Source organism: Condylura cristata, unplaced genomic scaffold (assembly GCF_000260355.1).
Source record: "Condylura cristata isolate star-nosed mole 26May11 unplaced genomic scaffold, ConCri1.0 scaffold00025, whole genome shotgun sequence".
Lineage (NCBI taxonomy): Eukaryota > Metazoa > Chordata > Mammalia > Eulipotyphla > Talpidae > Condylura > Condylura cristata.
In genome coordinates this window covers 30,645,381-30,670,373 of record NW_004567126.1, presented here as the reverse complement: position 1 = coordinate 30,670,373, position 24,993 = coordinate 30,645,381, and the positions used below count along the sequence as shown (strand labels likewise).

At 66.8% G+C, this 24,993-nt stretch overlaps 2 protein-coding genes across 4 annotated transcripts in view; one reads left to right on the top strand and one right to left on the bottom strand.

Annotated features, from left to right (window-relative positions):
• GPX4 (glutathione peroxidase 4) overlaps positions 1–1,696 on the top strand; it is a 2,798-nt gene extending 1,102 nt beyond the window's left edge. Inside the window, exons 2-7 of the mRNA XM_004689395.2 lie at positions 402–496; positions 580–724; positions 869–1,020; positions 1,099–1,123; positions 1,309–1,368; positions 1,441–1,696. Of these exons, the coding sequence (XP_004689452.2) occupies positions 402–496; positions 580–724; positions 869–1,020; positions 1,099–1,123; positions 1,309–1,368; positions 1,441–1,473 (510 nt within the window). The 3' untranslated portion in view covers positions 1,474–1,696. The remainder of the gene's footprint in view (positions 1–401; positions 497–579; positions 725–868; positions 1,021–1,098; positions 1,124–1,308; positions 1,369–1,440) is intronic.
• A 1,064-nt stretch (positions 1,697–2,760) lies between these two features.
• The window catches only part of SBNO2 (strawberry notch homolog 2 (Drosophila)), a 39,620-nt gene continuing 17,387 nt past the window's right edge, over positions 2,761–24,993 (bottom strand). For 2 of the 3 annotated variants that reach the window (XM_012729827.1, XM_012729828.1), the window contains exons 5-32: positions 17,000–17,161; positions 14,511–14,594; positions 14,168–14,264; positions 13,761–13,915; positions 13,539–13,672; positions 13,377–13,467; positions 13,080–13,223; positions 11,788–11,905; positions 11,382–11,487; positions 10,939–11,092; positions 10,463–10,639; positions 10,072–10,169; positions 9,485–9,564; positions 8,650–8,838; positions 8,010–8,179; positions 7,497–7,628; positions 6,926–7,061; positions 6,734–6,846; positions 6,537–6,608; positions 6,343–6,451; positions 6,071–6,145; positions 5,824–5,967; positions 5,079–5,173; positions 4,907–4,999; positions 4,670–4,801; positions 4,345–4,421; positions 3,960–4,150; positions 2,761–3,886 (exon numbers count right to left, since the gene is read on the bottom strand). In XM_012729827.1, coding sequence (XP_012585281.1) covers positions 3,390–3,886; positions 3,960–4,150; positions 4,345–4,421; positions 4,670–4,801; positions 4,907–4,999; positions 5,079–5,173; positions 5,824–5,967; positions 6,071–6,145; positions 6,343–6,451; positions 6,537–6,608; positions 6,734–6,846; positions 6,926–7,061; positions 7,497–7,628; positions 8,010–8,179; positions 8,650–8,838; positions 9,485–9,564; positions 10,072–10,169; positions 10,463–10,639; positions 10,939–11,092; positions 11,382–11,487; positions 11,788–11,905; positions 13,080–13,223; positions 13,377–13,467; positions 13,539–13,672; positions 13,761–13,915; positions 14,168–14,264; positions 14,511–14,594; positions 17,000–17,161 — 3,825 coding nt within the window. In that variant the 3' untranslated portion in view covers positions 2,761–3,389. Of the gene's footprint in view, positions 3,887–3,959; positions 4,151–4,344; positions 4,422–4,669; positions 4,802–4,906; positions 5,000–5,078; positions 5,174–5,823; positions 5,968–6,070; positions 6,146–6,342; positions 6,452–6,536; positions 6,609–6,733; positions 6,847–6,925; positions 7,062–7,496; positions 7,629–8,009; positions 8,180–8,649; positions 8,839–9,484; positions 9,565–10,071; positions 10,170–10,462; positions 10,640–10,938; positions 11,093–11,381; positions 11,488–11,787; positions 11,906–13,079; positions 13,224–13,376; positions 13,468–13,538; positions 13,673–13,760; positions 13,916–14,167; positions 14,265–14,510; positions 14,595–16,999; positions 17,162–20,091; positions 20,218–24,993 lie in introns of those variants that run through there. The other variant, XM_004688930.2, reaches the window with a different exon arrangement.

Below are 24,993 nucleotides of genomic sequence, written 5' to 3'. Positions count from 1 at the left end.
GAAGGCCCCCGCCCGCCGCCGAAGGCGCGCCAACCCCGGGAGGAAGAAGCCCTGTCCGGGCAATGTGGGGCATGTCGCGCCCACGATGTGGCCGAACGACCACCAGCCTCAGTCCCAAGACCCGGTGTGCGCGGGACCCTCATAACCGCTGGCAGCGCGCTCCTACCCCCGCCTGTTTGGCACCGGGCTGGGTCCCGAACCCACTGGGATCCTAAGTCAGAGCTGTGCAGGGGCGTGTGTGAGGGGAGGAGCTCTCTTTTCCTTGCCCCACGGCCGTGGTTTTCCCGGCAGTGCCAATCACCCGGGTGCTCTTCCTCCACTGGGGACCCCAGACGGGGCGGTGGGCCTGGCGCCCTGGGCCCCGCGGGCCCCCTGCGGCTCAGCCTGCCTTTGCTTTGCAGTGCGCATCCCGCGATGACTGGCGCTGTGCAACCTCTATGCACGAGTTCTCAGCCAAGGACATCGACGGGCGCATGGTTGCCCTGGACAAGTACCGGTGAGTCTGCTGGCCCATCTGGGAGTGGTAGGCAGAGGAAAGATCTGCGGGATGTTGCCGAATAACCCCATCCTGCCTTCCAGGGGTTTCGTGTGCATCGTCACCAACGTGGCCTCACAATGAGGCAAAACAGACGTAAATTACACTCAGCTTGTCGACCTGCACGCCAGATATGCCGAGTGTGGTTTACGGATCCTGGCCTTCCCCTGCAACCAGTTCGGAAGGCAGGTTCGTGGTCATATCTGCCCCCTGGGTCCCAGCAGGTGGAGGTCAGGGTGGGCGGGGGTCGGAGGATCTGGGTCTTTTGGGGCATCACCGGGGCTGAAAGGTGTACGCGCCTCCCCACGACCCGTTGCCCCCCCATTTCCACAGGAGCCAGGGAGTAACGCCGAGATCAAAGAGTTTGCTGCCGGCTATAACGTCAAATTCGATATGTTTAGCAAGATCTGTGTAAATGGGGATGATGCCCACCCACTGTGGAAGTGGATGAAAGTCCAGCCCAAAGGGAGGGGCATCCTGGGAAAGTGAGTCGGGGACTGGCGGGGAGGTCCGGATGGGGGCAGGTGCCCTGCAGCTGCTCACACTCAGCTCTCCTTTTGTAGTGCCATCAAGTGGAACTTCACCAAGGTAAGGAGGGCTGGAGGTGGGGCCTGGACTGTCCTGCCCAGCACCCTTTATTCAGCGCCTGCCCCTCCCCGCCCCATGCGTGCAAGCCCTGGCCCAGATGAGCAGCGGGTGGGGGCTGCTGCTTGCCCCCAGCCCCCTTGCAGCCCTCACCGTGTCCGCTGCCCTGAAACGGCCTCTCTGTGCAGTTCCTCATTGACAAGAACGGCTGTGTGGTGAAGCGCTATGGCCCCATGGAAGAGCCCCTGGTAGGTGCCTTGAGGGGGCCAGCTGGGGGCGCGCCTGGGAAGAGGTGTCTCTGACCCCCCTCTTCCCCACAGGTGATAGAGAAGGACTTGCCCTGCTACTTTTAGCTCCACAAGTGTGTGCCCCCCACCCGAGCCTCCTGCCTGCGCCCCTCGGAACCTTCCAGCCGGCACCCATGACGGTCTGCCTAAAAACCAGCCTACTGGTGAGGCAAACCTGAGAACCTGGCGTGCACCCCTGCCGGAAGAAGGTCCCTCGGTCTGGCTCCAGGCTCGGCAGCTGCACCCCACTCTGGCTGCCTTGTGGGAATAAAACACACAAATTGGCCTGCTGGGACTTCCTGCCTTTCTGGAGGGTGGGCGAGACTACCCAGGCCCTCCTGCGTTCGGGGTAGGGTTATCGGGTGATGGGGTGGGAGGTAGAGGCCCTGGGGGTTCTGAGGGGCTGTCCCCGCAGGTGTGGGTCCGGGCCAGTGAGGCGCAGCTGGCCCCAACAGCCCACGCCCCCGAGGCTGTCCCTTTTGCGCGGCCGCCTCTGCAGGCAGGGCCCTCGGTCCTCCGGGAGGTGGCCGCTCAGGGCCACCCAGGGCCTCCGCCCTAACCCGGCGCCCAGACAGAAGGGCTGGGACCTGGGCCCTGGCTCTGCAGGGGCTCCCCTGGGGCAGCAGGGTGCTGTCTGCAGCCCCCCAGCCAAGAAGGGGTTGAGGGGGGCTTGAGGGCATGAGCGGTAGCAGCCGCTGCTCTCAGGGGCTCCGCGGGCACTGCCTGCAGTCAGGGAGGCCCTGAGCCAGGGCCTGTGGGAGCTCCCAAGGTCAGAGAGGGAGGTTCTGGCTTGCGCCCAGTGCATGGGGGTGGCCCCTTCTAGTTTTTGAATAGAGGCCAAGCGTAACCCCAGAGCTTCCCAAACAGCCTGGTGTCTGCTGCTGCCTTCAGAAGCTGGGGCCCTCCCGTTTGCTAAAATGAACCGAGAGGAAGCCCTGTGGAATGGACACGGAGGCCACAGTCCTTCAGTTTCAGGGGGTGGGGGGCTGTCCAAGGAATGGGTATCAGCACCCCCCCTGCGAGCATCCCCAGGTAGGTCTGCCAGCTGGCGACCAGGGTCTGATCTTGCCTGTCCCTGAGTTGGCCCAGCCTGCTGCACCTCAATCAGGGTCCCACCATGGACAGTGGCCCCCAGGGTGCAGGTGGGCATCCCTTCCCTGGACAGGCATGTTGGGAGAGGCCAGGGTGAGCCCTTGTGAAGGGGACTGAGGTGGTACAGTGAGGCCTGGGTGAGGCTGGGGGCTCCCATCCTACCCTCCCAGAGCTGGGCAGTCGCCAGTGTGAATGCACAGCGGCACCCCACGCTCCTCAACTGCCTACAGAGGGGAGGAGACAGGATAGAACATAGTGAAAAGGCACATATATTTAAAAAATCTCTTTACATATGTACACCTGAATTCGTTATAAATACATATAGAAACCAAGGGATGCCCACCCCACCAACTCTGCACGGAAGAATCCGAGGCCGGGGTGAGGCGGCCGGGTAATAATTTAAAGAGCAGAGAGAGCAAGGGGGATTGCATATATTAGTGGGGGAACTGCCCCGTTGAACCCCCCCTAGAGTCGGCGGGGCCCTGAGCACCTGGGATTTCCTGAGTTTATAGCTCTTGGGGCCACCCAGTTTCTCAGATTATAGGAGTTTGGGCCTGGCCTTTTGAGGTGTGTGGGTGGACACACCCAGCCTGGGCTGGGAGGGCAGGAGAGGCACAAAGGGCGTCCCCCCCTCCGCCACGGGCGCGCACGGGTGCTGCCCAGGCCTGGAGCCAACTAGGGCCCAGGCCCTGCTCGTGGCGCCGGGAGGGGAAGGCACTGCAGTGAGGCCTGGGGAGGCGGCTGAGGGGTGCCAGGCGCCCCTCCCTCTCAGTAGTCAACAGGGGAGCCGGGCCTCTGCTCACCACCCACGGCAGGAGGGGAGGGCGCGGCCGAGCAGACTGGGCGCCGGTTACAGATAACACGTCTCTCCTGGAGGGCGCGGCGCCGGCCTAGGAGTTCGGGAAGGGGGGGCTGAACTGGATGACGCTCTGCCGCTCTCGGCCCCCGCTGGCCCCGGCCGGCAAGCCTGCTGCCCCCGCGCCGCCCCCCAGAGGGCCAGCGGACTCTGTGGGTGCCACGGGGAAGGGGCGAAGAAACATGTCCCTCAGCACCTCCTTGAAGTTGATGTCACAGCCCTGGTTCAGAAGAGCTGAGGGGTCTGCCGGGGTGCGCGCGGCCAAGAGCAGCCCGCAGGGCGTGGTCCCGGGCATGGGGTCCAGGGGCTGCGGGGGAAAGGTGAAGGGGGCGGGTGGCGGGAAGGCCTGGGCGGGCGGGCTGTAGGTGAGGTCCAGGACCTCACCAGGGCCACCGGGCAGGGCGAGCGGGAGCGAAGCGGGCGGCGCTGGCGGCCCAGGGGCGCCTTGGGCGTTCTTGCGCGTGACGTCGGCATCCATGAGCTGCAGCTCCTGCAGCACGCGGGGCACGCAGCCCTCCGGAATCTTGATGCCTGCGGACACGCGGGGCCGCACGGGTGAGGCTGAGCGGGCACGCCCCTCCCCCCAGGGTGCGTCTCTGCTCACCAACTTGCTTCTTCTTGTCCTTGGTCTTGAGACGCACAATCTGCAGGTAGCTGCTGCTGGTGACGTCCGCCACGACGCTGGCGATGCGGCCCCACACGCGCAGGAGGGCCCCGCACAGCATGTAGTGGTGCCGCAGCCGCAGGCCCTGCACGCAGTCCTTGCCCTCCTGCGCCAGCCGGCAGTGCTGGTTCCTGCGGGGGGCGGCGTCAGCCCGCCACGCTCCCGCCTCCCCTCCACGACTAGTCTGCCTGTCCCCGCTGCGGAACCGCCCCCTCTGGGGTCCCGGGTGTGGGCGCCCCTGCCCACCGCACCCCGCCGCGTGGGGACCATCCCTCGGGGCAGCCCAGAGGGCAGGGCAGGACAGGGTGGGCTGGCCGGCGCTCACCACGCGGTGTGGCTGCAGTGTGACAGCGAGAAGGCGTAGCTGCTCTCCCAGTGCTCCCTGGCCACCTCCGCCGTCACCTGGGGACAGCGCCGCGAGACGCTCAGAGGGCACCCCCACGCTTCACGGGCCTGAGTGTCCCAGGAAGCCCCCTCCTTTGGCTAAGCCCCATCCTGGTGACCAGGTGTGCTGGGCACGGGGGACCGGCCTGGGGCTGCGGGAGCGCTTGCCGGGGAGGGGCCGCAGGGGCACGGGACGCGAGACCCCGCCGCGGCCGCCTCGCCTGCGCCCTGCCTTCCTTCCCAGTGGGCCCCGTGCCCGCCCCTACCGGGTGGAACTTCCGGCACAGGCCGTCCAGGGTCTCCAGCTGGCTCTGCCGGCCGATGTTGGGCTTGTACACGGTGAAGTGTTTGCCGCGGTTCTGCTCCGCCAGCAGGCAGCTCGGCTTGTTGCCACGTACCTGGGCAGGGGTGTGGGTGAGGCTGGATCCCCGTGGCCGTGTGGGGCCAGTCCCTCCCGACACCTTGCGGCCCAGGGTTCTGTCTGGGGGGCACAGGCCACCCACCTTGTAGGAGAGGTAGAAACCGTCATAGGCGCCTTTCAGCTCCAACGACCTGGCGTACGCCTCGCCCCACTTCATGCCACGGTCCACGCTGATCTACCAGGGCATGGACAGGTCAGGGGCAGCTGGGCCCGGCCCGGCCCGGAGGGCTGGGGCAGGACCAGCTTCTGCTCACCTTGTAGAAGATGACTTGCCCGTCCTGTGGGTGACCGGGGGTCCGGAACACCTGCTGGCTTTCCTCATAGATCTCATCGATGCCTGGAGCCAGGTCTGGGGAGGGCAAGCAGCGTCGGCTACTCCAGGTTCTGGGCAACCCCAAATTCTCAGGTGTCCCCTGGAGTGACCCCCGGGGAGCACAGCAGAGGGCCCGAAGCAGAGACAGCCAGACCTTCATGGGCCCAGTACTCTGGATGGCGAGGGGCTCCTCCCGTCTGGGGGCTCGGGGGCTCACCACTGGCTGACCATTCACACCGGACATGACCGCAACACACCTCAGCACCCTCCTGCTTGGCACTGGTTCAGCTGGGAACCAGCAAACCCCCTGACACTGATCTTAGGAAGAGTCAGTCACACAGCCACACCCCGCTGAGGACTCTGGACTTGAACCTCCTCGTCTGGGGTCAGCAGTGAGGCTGTCTGGACCCGCAGCTAAAACACAGGCTCTGCTCCCTTCAGGAGTGTCTCCTGCAGGCACAGCGCCGTCGAGGGAAACCCCAAAGGGAGGCCCCGTGGCTCCGCCGAGCTGCGCTGATCTCAGGGCCCAAGTCCTGCCCCTTCCTGGCCTGTGCCCCCGCCACTGCCTCAGTGCCCCCATCTGGGGGAGGCCACCCCCATGCTGGAAGGCCCCCACCAGCCAGTGCCTGGCCACCGGCCTTGCCCGGCAGCATTCCGAGAGGCGGGAGCGGCCGGCCGCGGCTCACCCAGGATGCCCATGTCATATTTTCCCTCCTTCTTGTCCACGTCAATGAGGTGGTCGAAGGTGTCGGAGAAGTACTGGAACAGCGCGTTCTGCTTGTGCACCTCCAGCCCCAAGATGCGGTTCAGAAACTTGGTGATGGAGCAGTCTGGCAGGAGGGCGGGAGCCTCAGCTGTGTGCAGAGCTTTGGGCCCGCCCAGCCCCGCTGGGAGGTGTGAGGGGCCCACTGGGCTGCCGTGCAAGGGACTCACCCTTCTCCACGTCCAGGCAGCCGGACCTGGATTCCCGCCCGCCGATGCCAACCGACAGCAGGCCCTGCTTCATGTCTGCAAAGGAAGGGGCGCAGCTGTTCTCTGCCCCCCGGGCCCCACCCCCAGGCTGCCCCTCACCATCACTGCCCCCTTCTGTCCGTGTGCACACAAAACCAGTGTCTGTAAAACCAATTCATAAATCCCATCACCCTAGTCACTCCAGGCCCGCTGCCCTGCGCCTTGGGGGGACCGTCCACCGGCCTCCAGCTCACCTCTGAAGAAGGCAGCGTCCCCTCCGGGGTAGCCCTGGGGCAGCGGCACCTTGTTCTCTGTCTGGCTCAGGATAGTGGCGAGAATGCAGCCGAGGGCCCGGGCACCGTACTGGGGGAAGAAGGGATGGGCCAGGTCGGACACTGAGCTTGCACCCCGACCCCTCCCCGCCGGCCCTCCCCATCCCTCCGGGCACCTTATTCTCAAAGTTGTACTTGCTCAAGTCGCGGGACTCAGTGGCACGGCGGTCCCCGTGGGTCAGCGCCCCCTGGGGGTGGGGAGGCCATGGCACGTGTCCCACACTCCTCCCTGCCTCAGGCCCGCCCGCCCCTCCGGGCCAGCCCCCAGCCAGCACCCTTCCTTGGGCCAGCCCCTGTCCACCGCCCAGCTCACCAGGCTCTCCAGCCGCTTGGCTACGATGGAGGCAAACCTGCGCTCCCCGGCCAGCTCCGAGATGAGGAACACGTACTCTGGGGCCGACACCTGGTTGGACCGGTGGGTCCGGCCTGGAGGCAGAGGGGGGCTCTCAGGCACAAGCTCTCGGGGGTGGGTCAGCTGGGCCTGCCTGGGAGGCGCGGGGCTCACCGAACTGCTGGATGGCCCGGTCTGCACTCCAAGGCAGTTCCAGCGTCATGTGGACCCGGCGCCGCTGGTTCTGGACCCTTCGGTCAGCTTGGAGAGACACGCCGGAGCTGGAGGCCTCGGAGATGATGGCCACGAGCTGCAAAAGGAGACAGGGTGGTGAGTGGCAGGGACTGCTGGTGCTCGCCGCCCGTGCGCCCGGGCAGTGTCACCTGGGCGCACTGACCGGGGACCCACACGGCCAGCTCAGGCACGTGAGCCTGGGGCGCAGCCTGTCTGAGGCCGGAGCCCCAGGTCACCCTGAGGTGCACCTGCCGCCCCACATCACACCAGCGCCCCACACCTACTCTGCAGAGCGGTGCAGAGCGTCGGCCTAGCCAGGGAGGCCCGTGGCCCCGGACACGTGCGTCAACAGGCAGCGCACACACGTGCGTGACGGCAGAGGACAGACGTGCTCGTGTCCTGGGGCCGCCCTTGCCAGCCAGGGCCCCCTCGGCTCTCTCCCAGGCCCAGGGGAGCGAGCGAGCGGGAAACCCGTGCTCACAGCTCCACACCAGGGCCCCCGGGACCCCACCTTCTCGCCGCTCATGAAGCGCTCCTTTTCCCTGAGGTTCACGTGGTCGATGGACAGGCCTTGCTCTGCCCGTGACTCAAAAGCCACCGTCCCGTTGGACCTGGACACCACGCGGCCCTTCCTGCCGGTCATCTGTGGCCATTGAATTCAGGGGCAAGGAGATAACTGTCAGTCAGTGTGGCCACACAGTGGCTGGTCGCCGTGCCTCAGTTTCCCCATCTTCCTGCCGGGACCCTGGGTTCCCAGGTACGTGTGGTGGGCTGAGGACAACAGCTTGGCCTTGGGTCAGGGCTCTGGCTGCCCCAGGGCACATGGCAGGGGTTACACTGAGTCAGCTTAGAGCAGGTGAGCGTGGGGGGGCGCCTGAGAGCGCGGTGCGGGGGAAAGACCAGGGAGCCGGCACACTCGGGTGTGGGGGTGGGCACAGGGCCTGGGCCCTGCATGTGGGGGCCCGGCTGCCAGTGACGGGAGGGCAGCAGGACAGTACCCAATAGGGGCACCCCTCGGGCTCACCTCGGCCACCCGCTCAGGGCCCCCCAGTTGTTTGATGAGCTCGTCCAGGGTGTTGAATGGCAGCTCTTGGCCCAGCGCCCGAACCTTGTCCAGCAAGTCCTGCTTCAGCCGTTCCACTTGCTCCAGGACCCCGGGGCCGTGCAGGTCCCGCTGTGGGGGATACAGAGGGCCTGTGGGGGTCGGGGGTCAGGAGGGAGCACAGTCAGGTCGCGCTGCTCACAGCCCCACCGCAGTGGGACTCGGTCTTGGGCAGTAAGGTCGAGGGGAACGTGGGGAGTGGGGGTACACTGGGGGGCAGCCAGGTGCACCGGCGACATGGAGGGCCCAGGACGCTGGTCATTGTGCTTATTGCCCCAGATCAGCTCATCAGTCCAGCCTGTACCCCAGGCCCACTGTGACCGCAGGTTGGTGGCATCCCTGATCACCCCGTGGGCACAAACACAAGGAGGCAGGCTGGGGGGACGAGGCCGGCAGGACAGGCAGATGCCGAGCGGGGTGAAGCGGGAAGACGGGTCAGGGCCGAGTGCCCGGACTGCAGAGCGGGGAGGCGCTCTGACCCCCGGCCCCGTGAGCCTTCCCCGGCCTCTCCCCAGCCTCCCTGGGCCAGGCCCCACCCTGGGAGACCACTGGAAGCGCCTACCGCGGTCCTCTGCTGGGAACCCAACAGTGTCCACGATGACCACATCGTCGTCGGCCAGGGACTCGGGGGAGGAGTGGAAGTCACTGTCCAGGCCGGCGTCGGACTCCGTGCTGCTGTCGTCACTGATGCGGATCACGCCTGCCTCGCACACCAGCCGGGGAGCCTTGGCCCCGCGGCCCCGCGGCCGTCCTGCGCAGAGCAGGGTCAGTGAGGCCTGGCCTGCGGTGCTGCCTGCAGGGCGGGCTCGCGCAGGTCCCTAGCGGGGAAGGGGCTGTCCGGGCGGGCGCTGTGCCGGGTGCTCGCTCCGCCCGCTCTGCCCTTCGCTCCTTTGACTTAGGCTGCCTTCCGGGTCCTGCACCGGGCTACGGCCCGTGCCACGTGGTCATTTTCTCACTTCTGACATAGCAATTTATCCTCAGGAGGCACCCGGGGAGGCTGCAGACTCGGGGCTCCCCAAGGGGGCAATGGTCCAGGAGCCATATGTCACACAGTCATTGTCAGCACATCCAGAAGGCTGGTCCCGGGGGACGGGAGGGCGGGTGGGCAGGCGAGGGCTCAGCTGGACAGACCCATTTGGGGCCCAGCTCTGTACCCCAGTTCTGGCTGTGTGACCTCAGGCTAGCTGCTTGGCCCAGGGGCCTCACTGCCCCAGGGCTGACACCTGGTCCATGCCTGGGGTGGGGGTCAGAGAGGGGGGGCAACCAGACTGGCTGTGCCCGATCTAGGGACGCACAGCAGGCGAGAGGAGATGGCGCGGCAGAGCACCCCAAGAAAGTGGGAGGAAGTCCCCTGAGGGCCACAGCTTGGGTGGGGCGGGGCGCAGCAGGGTGCTTACGTTTTCTCTTACTGCTGGCTCTGTCCCGCTTCCTCTTGGTCGAAGGAAAGTGCTTCTGAATCAGCGACAGAAAGACGCCCCTGAAGGCAGAAGCGAGGGCCTGCTGAGCATGGGTCACGCCACAGGGCAGGACCCCTGAGGTGCGGGCGTGTGCCTGCTCCGTGGGGGACGCCTGGCAGCAGGCGGGGTTCCTGCAGCAAGGGGGCACACCTGCCGGATGCAGGCCTTCAGGGGCTCTGGGGGAGCAGGAACAGCAAGGGCCCCGCGCCGAGCTAGTCCCCGCGGCTGGGGTGGGCCACCGGCAGGGCCGGCCATTAGCTTGGCCCACAGGACGCAGGACCACCTTCTGGGGTCACTCAGAAATGGGGCCACAGGGGCCTCCCTGGTGGCCCGAGTGTGATCGCGGTCACGGAGTGACCCACACAGCACAGCAGACCTCTCCTGTCTCCCCGCAGCAGTGGCTTTCTCCCCACCTGTCTCTGGCGAATCCTCTCACCACCCTCCCCCAACAGCCCTGTTCTATGCATAATAAGTAAAAATAACCCTTATAAAAAAGGAAAGAAAGAAACGGGCTCAGCGTCACTCACTCGGCAGCCGAAACAAAGCAGTCTAGCTGTCCGTCCTTCTCGTCCAGCACCTCACGGGTCCGCGCCTCGCCTGTGGACTGCAGTCCGATGACCACACACTGCGGGTTTGGGGGAAAGGACTGGTGACCGCTCTCTCACCAGTCCTGGAGCGCGGCCCCGAGGGGCCACAGGGAAGCGCCCGGCCCCAGGCCTGGCCCTCCGCGGTGCAAACCGCGGTCTGCTCAGTTTCTCCCCTGCCCGGCCGCGCTGAGGCTCACTTGCCACTGCGAGCAGAGGGGGCAGGTGCCCAGCCCCACCACTCGCCCCCAGCGCAGGGAGGGAGGGGTGCCCGTGGCCTGAGCCCGGCCGCCCCGGGGCTGGCAGCACACGCAGCACGGGGCTGCCAGCTCACCTTGTCCCGGGCCAGCTCCTGGCGGGCCAGCTCCACCAGCCGCTGCACCTTGGCAGCCACACACAGGTACTTGAAGAAGCGCTGGTGGGCTGACCAGAACTGGCCCCACAGGGATTTGCGGGACTCCAGGCCGATCCAGTCCGCTGCCTGCTGGAACACGCCCAGGGCCTCGGCCCACTGCAACGACACACCCAGCTTGCCTCTGCTCAGGGCAGTGTTGGGGGTGGGAGGGGGAGCAGGACCCCAGGAGCCACTGCGGGGCCGATACTCGGGACATCAAGGGGCCAGACCGTGCGCTGGCCACACCATGGTGAGACCGGCCAGGCCGCCGGCACGGTGGGGGGGCACGTTACTCTGTGAAGCTCTTTAAGCCAGGGTGAAGGGCACCGAAGGGCCAGGGCGTAACCCCACGCAACGCCGGAACCCCACGCCGTCGGCCAGCCGGAGGCCGCAGCCGCCCCACTCCAGCCACTCACCAACAGAGCCGCTCGGTTGTAGATGCGCTCGAAGTCGGGGGCCAGGGGGATCTCCTCGATGCGGAAGGTGACCCCAGAGAAGCTGAGCTGGCGTGCGATGTACATGCCGCTGACCTTCATCTCCATGGCCACGATCTCCATGGCGCCCACACCCCTGCGGACGGGACACAGCCACCTTGGCGCGGGCCAGACCTGGCCAAGCCGGAACTGGGCCCCACGGAGGGGTGGAGCAGCTCTGGGGAGGGGCTGACACCCCGGCCGAGTCCCGGGGTGTGCGGAAGGGGCGGGCGTAGAGAGCACAGGCGACGGCCCTGGCTACAGCTGGGCAAGGGGGGCTCTGACCGTGCCAGAGTGGGGAGCAGCAGGCAGCTGAAGCAGGCAGCGTGTGCGCGGCAGGCCCCTGGGTCCCTCCCAGCGCCCACCGCGGGCGGGCAGGAGCGCACCTCTTCTCGATGGCATGCAGGAAATCCTCAAAAGTGTGGAAGGACGTGCCCTCACCCCAGATGCCGAGGCGGCTCATGTAGATCATGTTCCGTGGCTCGGAGGCACCTGAGGAGGACGCTGTCAGCGCCTGAACCAGTGAGGCCGGGTCTCGGCCCGGTTCAGAGGCCCAGACTGGCCAGGGCTGTGCAGTGACTAGCGCCAGTCAGCAGAGGCGAAGCCCGACAGGGACAGCGGATTCCTGGGCCAGGCTCCAAGATGCCACAGGGCCCACGGTAAGGGTGGGGTGCGGGCTGACAAGGCCAGTGGACAGCACACAGGTCCCCACCCACACTGCGCCGCAGCAGACACCGCTCGCCGACGACGGTGCATGAGGCGAGACCCCTCCCCGGCAGCGGCACGCCTCACCTGTGGCGCTGGCGTACACCACCCTGGCCAGGGGCAGCTTGTTCTGCAGGTCCAGCACGGCCTTGCCCATCTTGGTGGAGCTGGCGTTCTTGGCCTTATGGCACTCATCAAACACAATCTGAGGCGCGGGTTAAGGCGGCTGTGGGAACTCGCAGCCCCGGGGCCCACGCTTTTCTGGGAGGGCAGCCGCCAGGCGCGCCCCGAGGTCACGGGGCTCGGGCATGGCAGGCCACCGCCGGGCAGCCGTCTCGGCGTGGCGTGTGGCCTTCACAACAGACTCAGTCACGGGGCATCCGAGAGGGGCCTGGCCGGAGGGGGGCTGTGCCCGCTGGCCCACCCAGAGGCCGCTGGGAGTCGGGCTTGGTCACGACTGCACATGAACCTAGCAATCTGCTTAAAGCCCACAGGTGAAGCAAAACAAGACACAGGAGGTCTTGGCATTTTACAGGGAGCAAGCCTGCTGGGTGGGCACAGGGGGCGTCCAGCCGAGCCGCGGGAAATCGCAGGCCCGGCCGGCCCAGCTTGTGCCGTGCGCACGCAGCCGCTAGGGGGCGTCTCTCGGTCGTGGCTAGCTGGCGTCTGCTCTGTTCTGACCGCGGAGGCCCGAAGCGAGGGCCCGACAGTGAGTCTGCCACTCGCCTTGTGCACAAGAGGGGCACACCGGGCCCGCGCGCCCCTTGTCAGTAACTCGAAGCAGGGGCCAGGCGTGCCGGTGGCCTTGGGAGCAGGTCACCCTACTTCCTAGCCATCCCTAGCAGAAAGAAAGGACGAGGGACACCCTGGAGGGAGCCTCGTTCCGGGCCAAATCTAAGGCAGTGGCGAAGCCACCAGACTGGCACACAGGGCCCAGCGCCCCGCCGGTGGCAGATGCGCCCCGCCAAGCCAGGAAGGTCGCACGGAGACCCCACCTGGGCTGAGGGGAGGCCGAGGACCCTGCAGGAGGCACGTCCGCAGCAAGGAAGGGCCAGGCGCGGGGCTGCCCCGCTTGCCCGCACTCTGCTTTCCCACAGACCGACGGCCAGAAGCAGCATCTGAGCTTTGGGAGGAAGCCAGGTGGGCTGCCGCTCCGCTCCGGACCACAGGCCCACGGGGGGTGTCCAAGGGGCAGGAGACGTGCTCCGTGCCCTACGCCTTCTCCACCAGCCGTGCCAGGCCAGTGGCGTCCAGCCAGCTCACGGGGCCCCAGGGCCACAGGACGGGGCCTCGCCTGAGCCCTGAGGGCCCCACACTAGAGAGGCCGGCGCCCTGCTCCTCCCCGGCCCTCCCACCCGGCTCCCCGCTGGCCAGGATACCACGCCGTCGAAGGCCTCGCCGCACCACTCCAGGATCTGCTTGATGCGTGTGCGGTGCTGCCCGCCGGCCTGGCTCTCCCCGATCAGGGAGGAGTAGGTGGCAAAGAGGACGCCCTCTGAGGCAGTGGTGTCGCCGTACTTGATCTGCGGAGGGGGCGGACGCACACAGGGCTCATGGCGCGGCCGGGGGCTGCGGCCCTGGCGTGCCAGGACAGGGACGAGGCGTGCCCATGATCCCGAGCCCTGGGTTCCAGAACCCTCCTCGGAGAGGAGGGGCCAGCGGCGAGCCCCGCCCACCTTGCTCAGCGCGTGCACCGAAATGTCGGGGGCCTCGATGTCCCGCAGGTCACGCTCTGCGTCATACTTGAGATCATTGGATACGCTGAACCTGGGGTGCAGGAGCGTGGGGTCAAGGCCCTGTCCCCACCCACCACAGGCGGGGCTCGGCTAGGTGCTCACCACAGGGACTTCTTCCGGCCCCGCAGGTAGTTTTCAAAGATGATGCCAGCCACCGTGCGCCCCTTGCCCACGCCGGCCCCGTCGCCGATGAGGAAGCCGGCCCGCTGCCCACTGGTCAGCAGGACCTCGTGTTGCTGCGGGTGGCGGGCGGAGGTCAGGGTCTGGGCTGCTCCTCAGGGGCCCCACTGAGACCCGTGCGGGTGGGCCGGGGAGACCCGGTACCTGACAGGCATAGGTGATGGCCTCCAGCTGCAGGGCGGACAGGGCCCCGCTGTCCGAGGCGGGCAGGGCGAGCGTGTAGGTGATATCCGGCGGCGGGACACTGGACAGTGTGCTGGTCTCCACCACCCGGTCAGGGTGCTGCTTCCCGATCTTGGCTGAAAGGGGGTGGCCAGGGGGAGGTCAAGGAGCGGGAGGGCGTGACTGAGGCAGGGGTCAGCAGAGGGGCCCGCAGCTCTGGGCAGGGAGGGCCCAGATCCACACAGTGCCGGCTGGGCAGACGGGTGCGGCCGGCTTTGTCTCACTCGCTGGCGCTCGGCCGCCTGAGGAAGTGCCGACTAGCCCACGCCCAGGAGCGGCCAGGGCACTGCAGCCCCTCGCCGGCCCTGCGGGGGCCGGGGGACACTCACACTTGGAAGGCGCGTAGTCCGAGTAGGTCTCCGCGTGCCCCAGCAACTCTGCCTCGTCCTCCTCAGCCTCATCCTCCTCCTCAGGCTGACTCTGAGACTGAAGTTGGGGTGTCAGGTAGAGGGCGATCCTGACCCCCAGCAGCCTGCTTCCCCTCAAGGGGCAGGGACCAGCCAGGGATGGAGTGACGGGGACAGAGCCTGCTACATCCCGACACCCACGTGCCCTCTGGAACACTGGCCGTCCCCGTTCTGAGCGGCCGGGTCTGGCCCCTGAGGTGCCCTCCCACCCCCTGGATGTTGAGTCCCGGATGGGTGGGCAGGGCTGGCGAAGGGGTCAGCTCACCTGGTAGCTGACAAGAAGTGGGGTGCTGGGAAGGGCGAGCACGGGGTCCTCAAGGCCTGTGAAGGGCCCGCTGGGTGGGAACTGCTAGAGGAGAGGGGTGACGTTAGCAGGCCGCCGCGGGGAGGGAGTGCCCGGCCGCCCCTGCCAGCCAGTGCCACCCTTTAGGGGCGGGCAGAGGGCAGGGCTGTGGCTGAGACCCACTGTGTAGCACTCTCAGGGGGTGTGCCTGATACTTGGGGCTGGGGCTCCCCACTGTGCTGGCAGGGCAGGCAAAGCAGCAGGCATCTCAGGGGATGGGCTTGCCAACCTGGGCCCTCTGACCCTGGCATGCTGGCCCCAGTCTGTGTCGCCCGGCCCGGCCCGCTCCAGCACACGGGGTTCTGTCAGGACCTGCTGTGAGGGAGCCCCAAGGTGGCGGCGCTCTGCAGGGATGCCTATCTTGGGGCGGCCGGGGCAGCGGCACGACCCAGACAGCCCCACCAGTGCTCCCCCGGGAGGCTGAGGGCCTGAGTCTCACCCGGCAGGATGGGCCGCGCCACAGCCCTTGGGGGGCAGGTCACCCATGGGCACCTGGCCCACCTGGTGGCCCTCAGAGCCTGCAGATGGGCCAGCGCTGGGGCCCAGGTCTGGTGGCTGCATCAGGACCGGGCCCTCAACCTGGCCCCAAGCTGGCCCCTCCAGATGCACAGCCAGGGCACAGCGGGGCTGAGGCATCACGCGGAAAACCCATCCATGAAAAGCGAACCACGCGTGGCAGCCGCTTCCGGGCTGCCACCAGACACCACGTCCTAAGAGCCCGTAAGGACCAAGTTTTCTCTTAAGCCCAAACATGAGCGTTGCTTCTGCCCTGGAGACCTGGAGGTGACGGGGGCTCAGCCTCGTGGTCTGATCTGCTTCACCGACGGCTTTCAAAGGCTCAGAACACAGCCGAGGTTTAAACAAAAGAGGACGAGGGCCTCCGGCAGGGGTTACAGTGTCAGTGCTATCAAGCTGTTGCAGCCACAATGGCCGGAGCTCGGTTCCTGGCCAGCGAGGGACCCACAGGGCACGGCAAACCTCGCCTGTCTCCCCGCTGCTCCCCTCGGCAGTGGGCTTCAGTGGGCCTGCCTGTTCTGCGCCCCACTGTCTCTGGTGAATGTCTCACCCTCCGTACCTCTAGCCCGCACCCCATTCTTGTGTCCATAAATAAGCAGAAATAAATCTTTAAATTAAAAAAAAAAAAATCATGACAAAAGTGAGGTTTAGGGAGGCCAGAAGCCTGTCCTTGGCTCCCTCCTTTAAAAAAACGTACTAAGCAAACAAACAGCCCAGGTTCCTGGAAGGCTGAGTCAGGGCTCCTGGAGGGTGGTGAGCGGTGGGCGCAGGCCCTGGACTTCAGATGCCGTCCAACCGCCCAGCGGCCGCAGCTCGCATACTCTGCCCGAAGCCCCTGGGGAGAGGTGGGCGGTGCCACCATGCTCGGGCTGCTCCCAGGCCAGCGGAGGCTGCCCAGCCGGGCAGCCAGGGCTGCTCAGGACGTCCTGCCTTGCCGACCCAGGCTGGGGCCACCCCGGGTTGCACACTCTCAGGTGGGCACATGCGGACCACCGCCTGGGGTGCTCAGGCCCCTCCAAGGGGCGGGCAGGGTGCCCCTTCTACATTTACTGAGTGTGTGCCCCAGGCGGGGCGCCACTCAGTTGCCGCCAGGAACACCCTCCGGAGGTCCCGAGGCGCCCGACACAGTTCTGGGAGAACCCACCACCCCGCTTTCTTCCCCCCCCAGAGCCTGGGGCCTCGGAAAGACCTGAGGGCTCCGGGCCTGGCGACCCTGCTGCCCGGGACTGGGCCCGGCACGCCGGGCACACTGCTCACCTTGACCCCTCCAGGCTGGCTCCTCCTGCCTGGGGCCCAGCCACCAGCAACGTCAGACGCACACCAGGGCCACAGCCCTGGCAGAGCGCGGGCGGCGCAGCTGGCTGTGCTGGCTGAGTGGACTGCCCAGCTCTGAGGCCCGGCCCCGCCACCCTCACAGCCCGCTGCCACCACTGACAGCAGAGCTGGTGGGCGCGGCCCTGCCGCGGGGTCTTTGCCTTGCTGGTGACGCCGCCTCCAGACCTCAACCAAGCAGTGGGCGTCCAGAGGCCCCTGTACCCGCCCCATCACGTGACCTTGTTTCTCTAGCCAGGGGCCTCCCCTTTGATCTGTGGACTTTGGGGCTGGGTCTTCTCTGTGGGGGTGTATCCCCGATTCCACACACCCGCTGCCAGGGACACCCCTGCCCAGTGACTCTGAGCGCTGCCCGGTGTTGCAGGCGCTGCTCTCCCCAGGGGCCTGGCGCAGAGCAGGGCACAGCGGATGGCGGTGGGGTGTGAGGGCCTGGCCATGGCGGACCTGTCCCTGCGGGAGGCGAGGAGCCCAGGAAGGGAGTTTCTCCGGCTCCTGCATCTGGGTTGCAGCCCTGCAGCCCGCGAGCTGCCAGGACAGCTGCGACTGGCACCCTGGGCACTGACCTTGTCGGGCACAGCGGGGCCAGTGTTCACATCCCAGATGGTGGGCACCTGGCTGAGGCTATCGGCAGGCAGGAAGTCAGGGGTGTCCGCGATGTCTGAGAGGGAGTCCACAGACGAGGAGAAGATGGAGGCGGGGGAGAGTTCTTCGAGGTATGAGGATTCCTGGAAGACAAGCCAGGTGAGGGGCAGCCGGGCAGTATCCACTGAGACAGCACACGCCTGACCACACACGAACGCAGCGCAGCTGTGAAGGAGCAAGAACCGGGATGCACCTTGCAGACTGGATGTCCCCGCAGGCAGGGCGCCCCCACCCCGCCCCGGAGCGTGCCTGGTGGGGCGACAGAGTGCCCGGGCGCACGGGCATCTGCCATACTCAGTCAGGGCACTTCCCAGGCAGGGCGGGGTCCACTGCAGGGCACCAAGGAGGAAGCCCCCAGATCCCAGCAGCAATTACGGCCACAGGCCACAGGCCTCAGCCATCGGTCGCCAAGTACACCTGTGGCCCACTAGCCAACGGACAAGGCTGACTGGTCAGACCCTGGGGCCTGGGACTCAGTGGCCACCGGGAGAAGGGGGAACCCAGGGCCTGGAGGCCACCGGGTGCACCTGGCTTGCTCCGCAGTTTTCTGGGGGGGGCCGTGGGGGGGCGTCTCCGCAGCTCCCAGGTCGCCAAGAACCAGCCCCCCACGCCCTCCCAGTCCTGCTTCTGGGGCTGGCTCCCGGTGATCTGGTGGAGCAGATCGCTTCCTGGGGGGCGGCAGCATGTCCGGGTGACACCTCCCTGCTTCCTCAGGGCTTTTGGCCAGGACACAAACATTCCTGCTTCAGGGGGCTCAGCTCGCACCAAACTGACGGCAAGAGCAAGTAGTGAGAGGCCAGGGGTCCCCCTGGTGGCTCGTGGGGTAGCTGCACTGGCCAGAGGCACCCTGGGCACCCGTGTGGGGGGCAGAGGTAGCTGATGGCTGAGTCAGAGGGTCCCCTGGCCTCTGGCCTCCATCAACACAAGGGCAACGCTGACCGCCAGGCTGCTCTCTGGTTTTGCCCATTCTGGCCGCAGGGGCGGGTCTCCGCGTCCTCCACTCTCTCCCACCACCAGCTCCGAGAAGGCCCCTTGAGGAGAGAGGGGCTGGAGCCGCAGCCTGGACAAGTCCAGGCGAGGAGGCAGACACTGCCAGCAGGATGGGCGCGGGCACTGGCTGGTAGGGTTCATAACAGCTCTGAGGTCTGAGCGAAGGCAGGAGAACCCCAACCCCAGCAAGAAGGGGCATGCTCACGGCTCCAGGGCACCCAGCACCCTCGGCGGAGAGTCCAGGGCAGCCCCCGGGAAACAGCAGTGGCCGTGGGTGCACGGCCTGCTGACCCGGGCCGCTGAGGGCTTGGTCTGGGAGCCCCACCACCCCGGCAGCCGGACGAGAGCGGCTCCTCTGAGTGAGGGGGGCCACAGGCAGGGCCGCGCCTCAGGGGCTGGCTGTGGTTCCTGGGAGTCGACACGGGGCAGAGACCCCCGTGGACTGGCTGGGTGGGCAGAGGGAGCCGTGCGTCTGCAAAGGCCGTGCTCAGATGCGGCCTCCGGGGCGCCGCGCCAGGTGCTCGGGGTGGCCAGCAGCCCACCCGGCCCTGCGAGGTGGCCCCGCTCCCGAGGCAAACAGCCACGAGCAGGGGGCGGGGGCGTCGTCGCAGGGCTTGGTGAGGAGGGAGGAGGAAGCGTGGCAAAAGGTGGGTGCTCGGGGCCCCCAGACCTGTGCGGGCAGCACGGCCTTCCCACGAGACTGCGGAGAGGGAGGCCCTCGGCCGGGGCCCGGGCAGCTTCAGAGGGCCGCTCGGTGAGCAGCCGGGAGCCCTGACGCGCCGGCGCGCCGGCATGAGGGCACGTCCCCTCCCAGGCCGCCCCCCAAGCCCCCCGCCCCGTCTGACCCCCAAACCCCCCGCCCAGTCAGGCGTGAGAGAAACCAGGAACCCCAGACCAGGGTGGCCTGCAGGACACCCCGCCAGGGCCCTCACAACTGCCTGGGGCTGGGGGGGTTAAGGGGGGGCGGCAGAGCCAGGGGAGGGGGAGACGTCTCCGGTCTCCGCCCCAAGGGCCTCAGCAGCCGTGGGACAGGGGAGCACAGGGACAGGGGAGCAGGCTGATGATGTATCAGTGCTGGTTTCTGAGGGAGCTGGGGGGTGGGTGCAGGGGACCCTCGGAACTGGCTACACAGAATTCTGAAAATCTAATACTGTCCACAACTACACTGCCTGTGGAAAGGCGAGCTCCTCCACTCTGTGGACACCACATCCTCCAGGCGCCCAACCGCAGAGGCACCTCCCAGGGCCCCCGACTGGGGAGGCAGCAGAGGGCCAGAGGCCGCTGAAGGGACCAGGCCACATGCAGGCCACCGAGGTCAGGAGAGCTGGGGCTCCCGGGGTCCCTCCCAGCTCTGGAGCAGGTGGGGACGTGAGTGGTGCTATGGGACTGCAGCGGCCAGCAGCAGCCCCCCCAAAATGACTGGGCCCTCCGTGAGCACCGCCCCAGCTATAAGCCCTGTCATCACTGGAGCCCCAAACACTCAAGACCATGTTTCCCCTCCCTGGACCACCTGCAGGCTGTGGCCCCACCCGGGGCCTCCTCCTGGGACCCCAACAGTTCTGGGGGACCAGGTGAGGCTGCCCAGCAGTGCCCCCCTAGGTCGCAGCCCAGTAGGTCGCCCTCCTGCCCCGGGAGGGGCAGATTCATGGGGAGACCCAGGAGGGACTGGGGCCCATCCCCACCCATCCAGCCACAGGGATCTAAACCTGCCGCCTTCGCTCCCGCAGCGTGATGTCCTGGGACATCCCAGGGCTGTGGACATGCAAGTCGTGGGGTCCTGCTGCCTGGGGACCCGCCGGGCGGCGCTCAGAGCTGCCCTGAAGTTGCCCTCCCACCTGCCACCGGCACTTTCAGTTTGGGCACCACCCCCACTCCCCCCAACACGCGCGCCACCCCACCCCCGCCATACTGGCCACTCGCTCCCAGCCCGCTCTCTCCTCTCTCCCTGGAAGCCAGCAGACTCCCTCTCGGGCCAAAGAAAAGGGTGGGGCGCCTGGCGGGAGGCAGCCGGGAGGGAGGCTACCTGGTTGAGCGCTGCAAACCGCAGCCAGAAGTGCAGCTGGGACATGGCACAGCAGACGGTCCCCGGGAAGGCGGGCGGAGCGGCTCCCTCATGACCGGCAGCGGCCACTGGGGCGGACCTGCTCAGTCAGGCTGCATTTGCATGTGGGGTTAGTCACAGCCGGCGCCTACTTCCCCTAAGGCCCGGCTGACTTTCAGGAAATGATGTCTCCTGGTAGGTCTGGGCGATTACTGGCAGCCCAGGCAGAATTACTGTACGGGGCGGAATCAGCTGCTGTCAACAATGCCCAGCTGCCTGCCCTCTGGCCGCGGTCGTGCCCTGCCCACCGGCCCTGGCCGGGCCCCTCGGGGCCCAGGGGTCTGCGTTCCCCCAGAGAGCTGGCAGGCGAGGTCCTCTCCCACCCACCCCTCGCCCAGGTGAGCCTGGCAGGGGCCCAGGGCTGCCTGTCGGGTGGCCAGCAGTGACTCTGAGGGGCGCAGCCAGCATGTCACAGGGAGGAAACGGAGACCCCTCTGTGTACCCCACTACCCCAAGCCTAGCCTGCAGCTCCTCAGCTGGGGCCCAGGGCCTTTCCAGCTGCCCCAGCCAGCCCCCCCCAGCCTCTGCCCCCACCGCTCCTTCTCTCCCACCCTAGCCGAGGGGGCTGGCTGTGCCTGAAGCCCCCCTTCTGCCCCTGAGCCCCAGAGCTCCAAAGACAGGCAGGAAGGGCCGCCAGTGGGGGCCCAGAGCCCCAACAGGCGCCGTGGGATGGGCCTCCACGTGCTCTGCGGGGAGCAGGCTCACAGGGCCCCACGGGGCTCTTCCGCTCTGCCACCACTACCAGGGTCTCCCCGCAATGAGGCCAAGTCACAACCAGGGGCAAAACCAACCCGGAAGGCAGGCACTGACCCCAGTTTTGTGCTTATGAGGCGTTTGAGGCCAGGCTGCAGGCGGGGGGACGGCACAGAAGCCCAGTGAGGAGGGGCGGGGCCTCTGCACCCCTGTTGCCAGTGCTGGGGGCCTGCGGGGCAAGCAGCTGACGAGCTCCTCCACACAGCCGTGCCCGCCACTTCCACTCCCGGTGCTGCTGAGGCGGGGGCCCGCACACAGAGCCTGAGGGGCACGACTGGAGTCTGCCGGGGAGCGTCTGCTCACGGACAGCCTGCACAGGAACCAAGAGGGGGCCGCTCCTGACCTCTGCTAGCAAGAGGCCCCCAACACACGACACTGGGGGCGAGAAGCCAGACACTCGGGCCACGCGGAGCGAGCCCATTGGCGAGAGCCGTAGGGCAGGCACAGCCCCAGAGAGGGGTGCCTGGTGTCCGGGCTGGGGAGCGCCTGCTGGGGGCCGGGGGAGCCTCGGGGTCCGGGGGGAAGTGCGATCCCCAGAAACTTTGATATCCAACTTCTGGCCCCAGAACCAAGCAGGCAAGATCTGCGGCCTCGAGCCATTGTCGTTTCCAGGCGGGCTAAGCCTGCGCACTCACACCGCCCTCCCGGAAGCCGCCCTCAGCCCACCCCTGGGGTCAGCCCACCCTTGGGTCGGACAGACCTCCTTCAGGTCCCACAGTCCGGAGGGCAGGGGGCCTGCTCCCCAAGGTTGGCCCTTGGCCCAGGCTTTCTGCTCGCGAGGCGAGTCAGCCTCTGGCTCCTCCTGGCACCTAGGGCCGAGACCCGCAATGGGGAGCCCCTTGAGGTCCCCAGGCTTCTGCTGGGCCGCGGCTCTCAGTGCGCCCACAGAGCAGGGGTTTCATGGCATGGTCGGTGGGGACCAAGGGCCTAACCTGCGAGGGGAGTTCGCTCACTCTCAGAGCCTGGTGGGCCCGGGGCAGGTGAGCTGAGATGCCTGGTCCCTGCTCAGATCCATCTGTGGCTTGGTCAGTGCTGTCCACCCCTCAAGTGGCTGTGGGGAGCTGCCGAGCATTTGCAGAGCACGGCTCTGAGCTGTGACCTCATCCTGGCTTCTAGAAGCCTCTTCTGGCACCTCACTACCTGGACGTAAGACTCAGACCTGAGATGCCAGGAGGAGACCCTGGGGGTGACACCTGCTCTGCCATGTGGGACCCCAGGGGCCTTGGGCAAAGGCTCAGGGCAGCAGCTGTCCAGGGAATAAGTGTACAGGGATGGGGGGACTTTGGGAGAGGGCAGTGGGGGAGTGGGCGCTGCCAGGACTCCAGAAGCCGGGGGTTGAGGGGCGGAACCAGAGGGGGCCTGGAGGCAGGGGCAGGGGCAGCAAGCCTGTCGGCTGGGGCCAGAGGAGGCGTCTGGGCCCCTCACCCCCAGCCCTGATCCCAACAGGCTTCCCAGAAGCCTCTCCGACTCAGTCCGATCTGGAACCCATGTTCGCACAAAACCGGGTGCAGATGTCCACAGCAGCATGAGCCACAAAGATAAAAAGGAAGAAATAACGACAAAAGTGGACAGAACACATAACTACGCTGCACCCATTCACGCGCTGGAGCATCACCGGTGACAGGGAGTGAAGTTCTGAAGGCTGCTAAGCGGCGGCGGGGCGGGCCCTGAACACACAATGCTCGGGAGAGAAGCCAGACCCACGAGCCCCGCGGCGAGTCCACGGAGGAGACACACCAGCTCGGGCACAGCCAGAGCCAGAGAGTGGGTCTGTGGGGCCACAGAGGGTGGGTGATTGTTGATGGGGATGGCGCTTCCCCTGGCATGGTGGAATGTCCTGGAACTGAGAGAGGAAAACTGCACAACTCCGTGAGTGTGCTAAAAGCCACAGAACCGATGACAGCAAAAGCTCAGCGTGAAGGAAACGCCCAGTCATGCCCACAAGGCCCTTCTGTGGAGAGGTGGGGCAAGAGTTGGGGCAAGGCCGGAGGGCAGGTGTGAGACCGGACTCCCTGGCGGCCAGAAGGAAGTGCCCCGACAGGCAGAGCGCCACGGGAGGCCCTGTGGGGATGCCACAGCTGGCCGCAGGACAGTGAACAGCAGTGCCCCCTGGCATGACGCATGTGGAGACACTGGTGCCCACAGGTCCAGGCGGATATGAGGAGTGGCTACGTGAGGGCTGTTTCCCTGCAGGACCCTTGCTGGCCAAAGCAGACTGAGGTCAGCACGCTCACCGATGGATGCCAGTGGCCAGTGCTCAAGGTCCCCAGCTTAACCTGACAGCCTCTTCCAGAGGAAGACAGGAAGTAGTGACCCCACGGTGGGCAGCGAGGACTCCTGCCCGCACAGGACCCGGCCTAAGGCTCAGGCCCCGAGGCCTGTGTGAGGGATGCGGAAGAGGCTCACCTGGGGCCTCCACCCTCGGGCACCTGAGTGTGGCCACCAGCTCATCCCAGGGCCGGTGTCACAGCCCTCTGGGAGGTCAGCAGGAGGACCAGGGTCATGGAAGGCAAGGGAATTCAGACGGACGAGGGCGGGAGTGCTGGGATTCTCAGCGAGCAGCTTTTGTAAAAACTCAGTGTACATAAAAGCGTATTTAGTCATGAAAGGCCTCAGACTCACACAGAGACGAAGCGCCTCAGAGCTTAGCTTTCAGTGGGTCTGGGTGCCCCAGGGTACCGGGACCACAGCCCCAGGCCTCGGGAGCGTCCCGTCCCGTGAGACCAGGCAGGCGGCAGGGGCAGAGGAAGCCTCCTTGACCTCCGCCTTCCCAGGAGCACAGCCCCACAGGGTGGGGCACCCCCGCTGTCTGACAGTGGGGGGCCTTGTGTGGGGTGTGCTCAGCCCCCAGCTGGGCCTGGGTTGGCACCTGAGGAGTCCGAGGGGTCTCCACACCCTCGGGGTCAGTGATTCGGCCCCAGTGACTGGGGAGGAAGCGAGTGAGAGCGCGAAGCTGGGGTGAAGACCACGCACGGGCCCAGGGAGCACGAGTCTCACGTACCCAGGAGGACGGGGCGGGATCAGCCCTCAAGACGCCTCCCTGACCCCAGGCCAGGGCAGCTGGTCACATAGTTCATCTTTTTTTTGCTTTGCTTTGGCTGCCAGAAAACGCAGTGCTCAAGCTTAGCTGGCAGAAGTGTGCGAGGCCCGGGCAGGGACGTCACGCCTCCCCCTCAGCCTCCCCCCGGCTTCCCACTCCAACTCCTGAAGCGCCAGCAGGGCTCTGGGGAGTCGCTGGAGGGCACGGTGGCTCCTCTCACTGCTGTACCGAATCATTGCAAACTTCAGAGCTTAAAACAAAGGGCTTTTATTGCCTCACAGGCCAGAGGTCAGAAGTTCAAAATGAGGTGGCTGGGAGGCAGTCTGCGGCTCCAGGGAGACCCATTTCCTGCCTTTTCAGCTGCTACAGGTGCGCACCCCTTCCTCAGAGCCTGGCTGCCTCATCCGGCCTGACTCCAACCCTCCCCCTCTTATCAGGTCCCTGAGATAAGAAGCTCCCAGGAATCCGGCGTCCTCCCCACCTCAAAGTTCCCTTTGAACACGCACTGCCGCCTCCCCAGTCTTGGGCCAGGACAGAACCTCTTGGGGGCAGCCCTGCGCCAGCCACTCATCTGGTCACTCATCTGACCGAGAGCGGGGTGTCCGTGGGGGTCCGGCAGGCCTGGGCTCGGCTACCTAGCGCCTGCGAGCCGGCTCGGTCTGGCTCCTTCCTGGTTTGGCCCTCACTTCAGTCCCCAGGGAGCCTGTGGTCAGCCAGCAGGGCCTGGGGACCCCCGGGCGACTCTGCCTCTCACCTGTCAGGGCCCCACTCAGAGGTGCGGTAGAGATTTCATTTCAAGTTCTGTTGCTTATAAAGGGGATCTGGGTGCAGCCGCGCCCCAGAAACGGTGCTGGTGGGAGTGCTCGGAAGGCGCTCAGCAGCCGCCTGGAGGGGGGTCACCCCCACGAGGGACAAGGACTGGTGGCACTCTGACCAGTGCGCACAGAGAAGCCGAGGCAGCACCCAGGGGCCTCTTCCCCGCAGCCCCACTGGGAAACCACACTGGTTCTCGGCAGCGGGAGGGGAGGGGA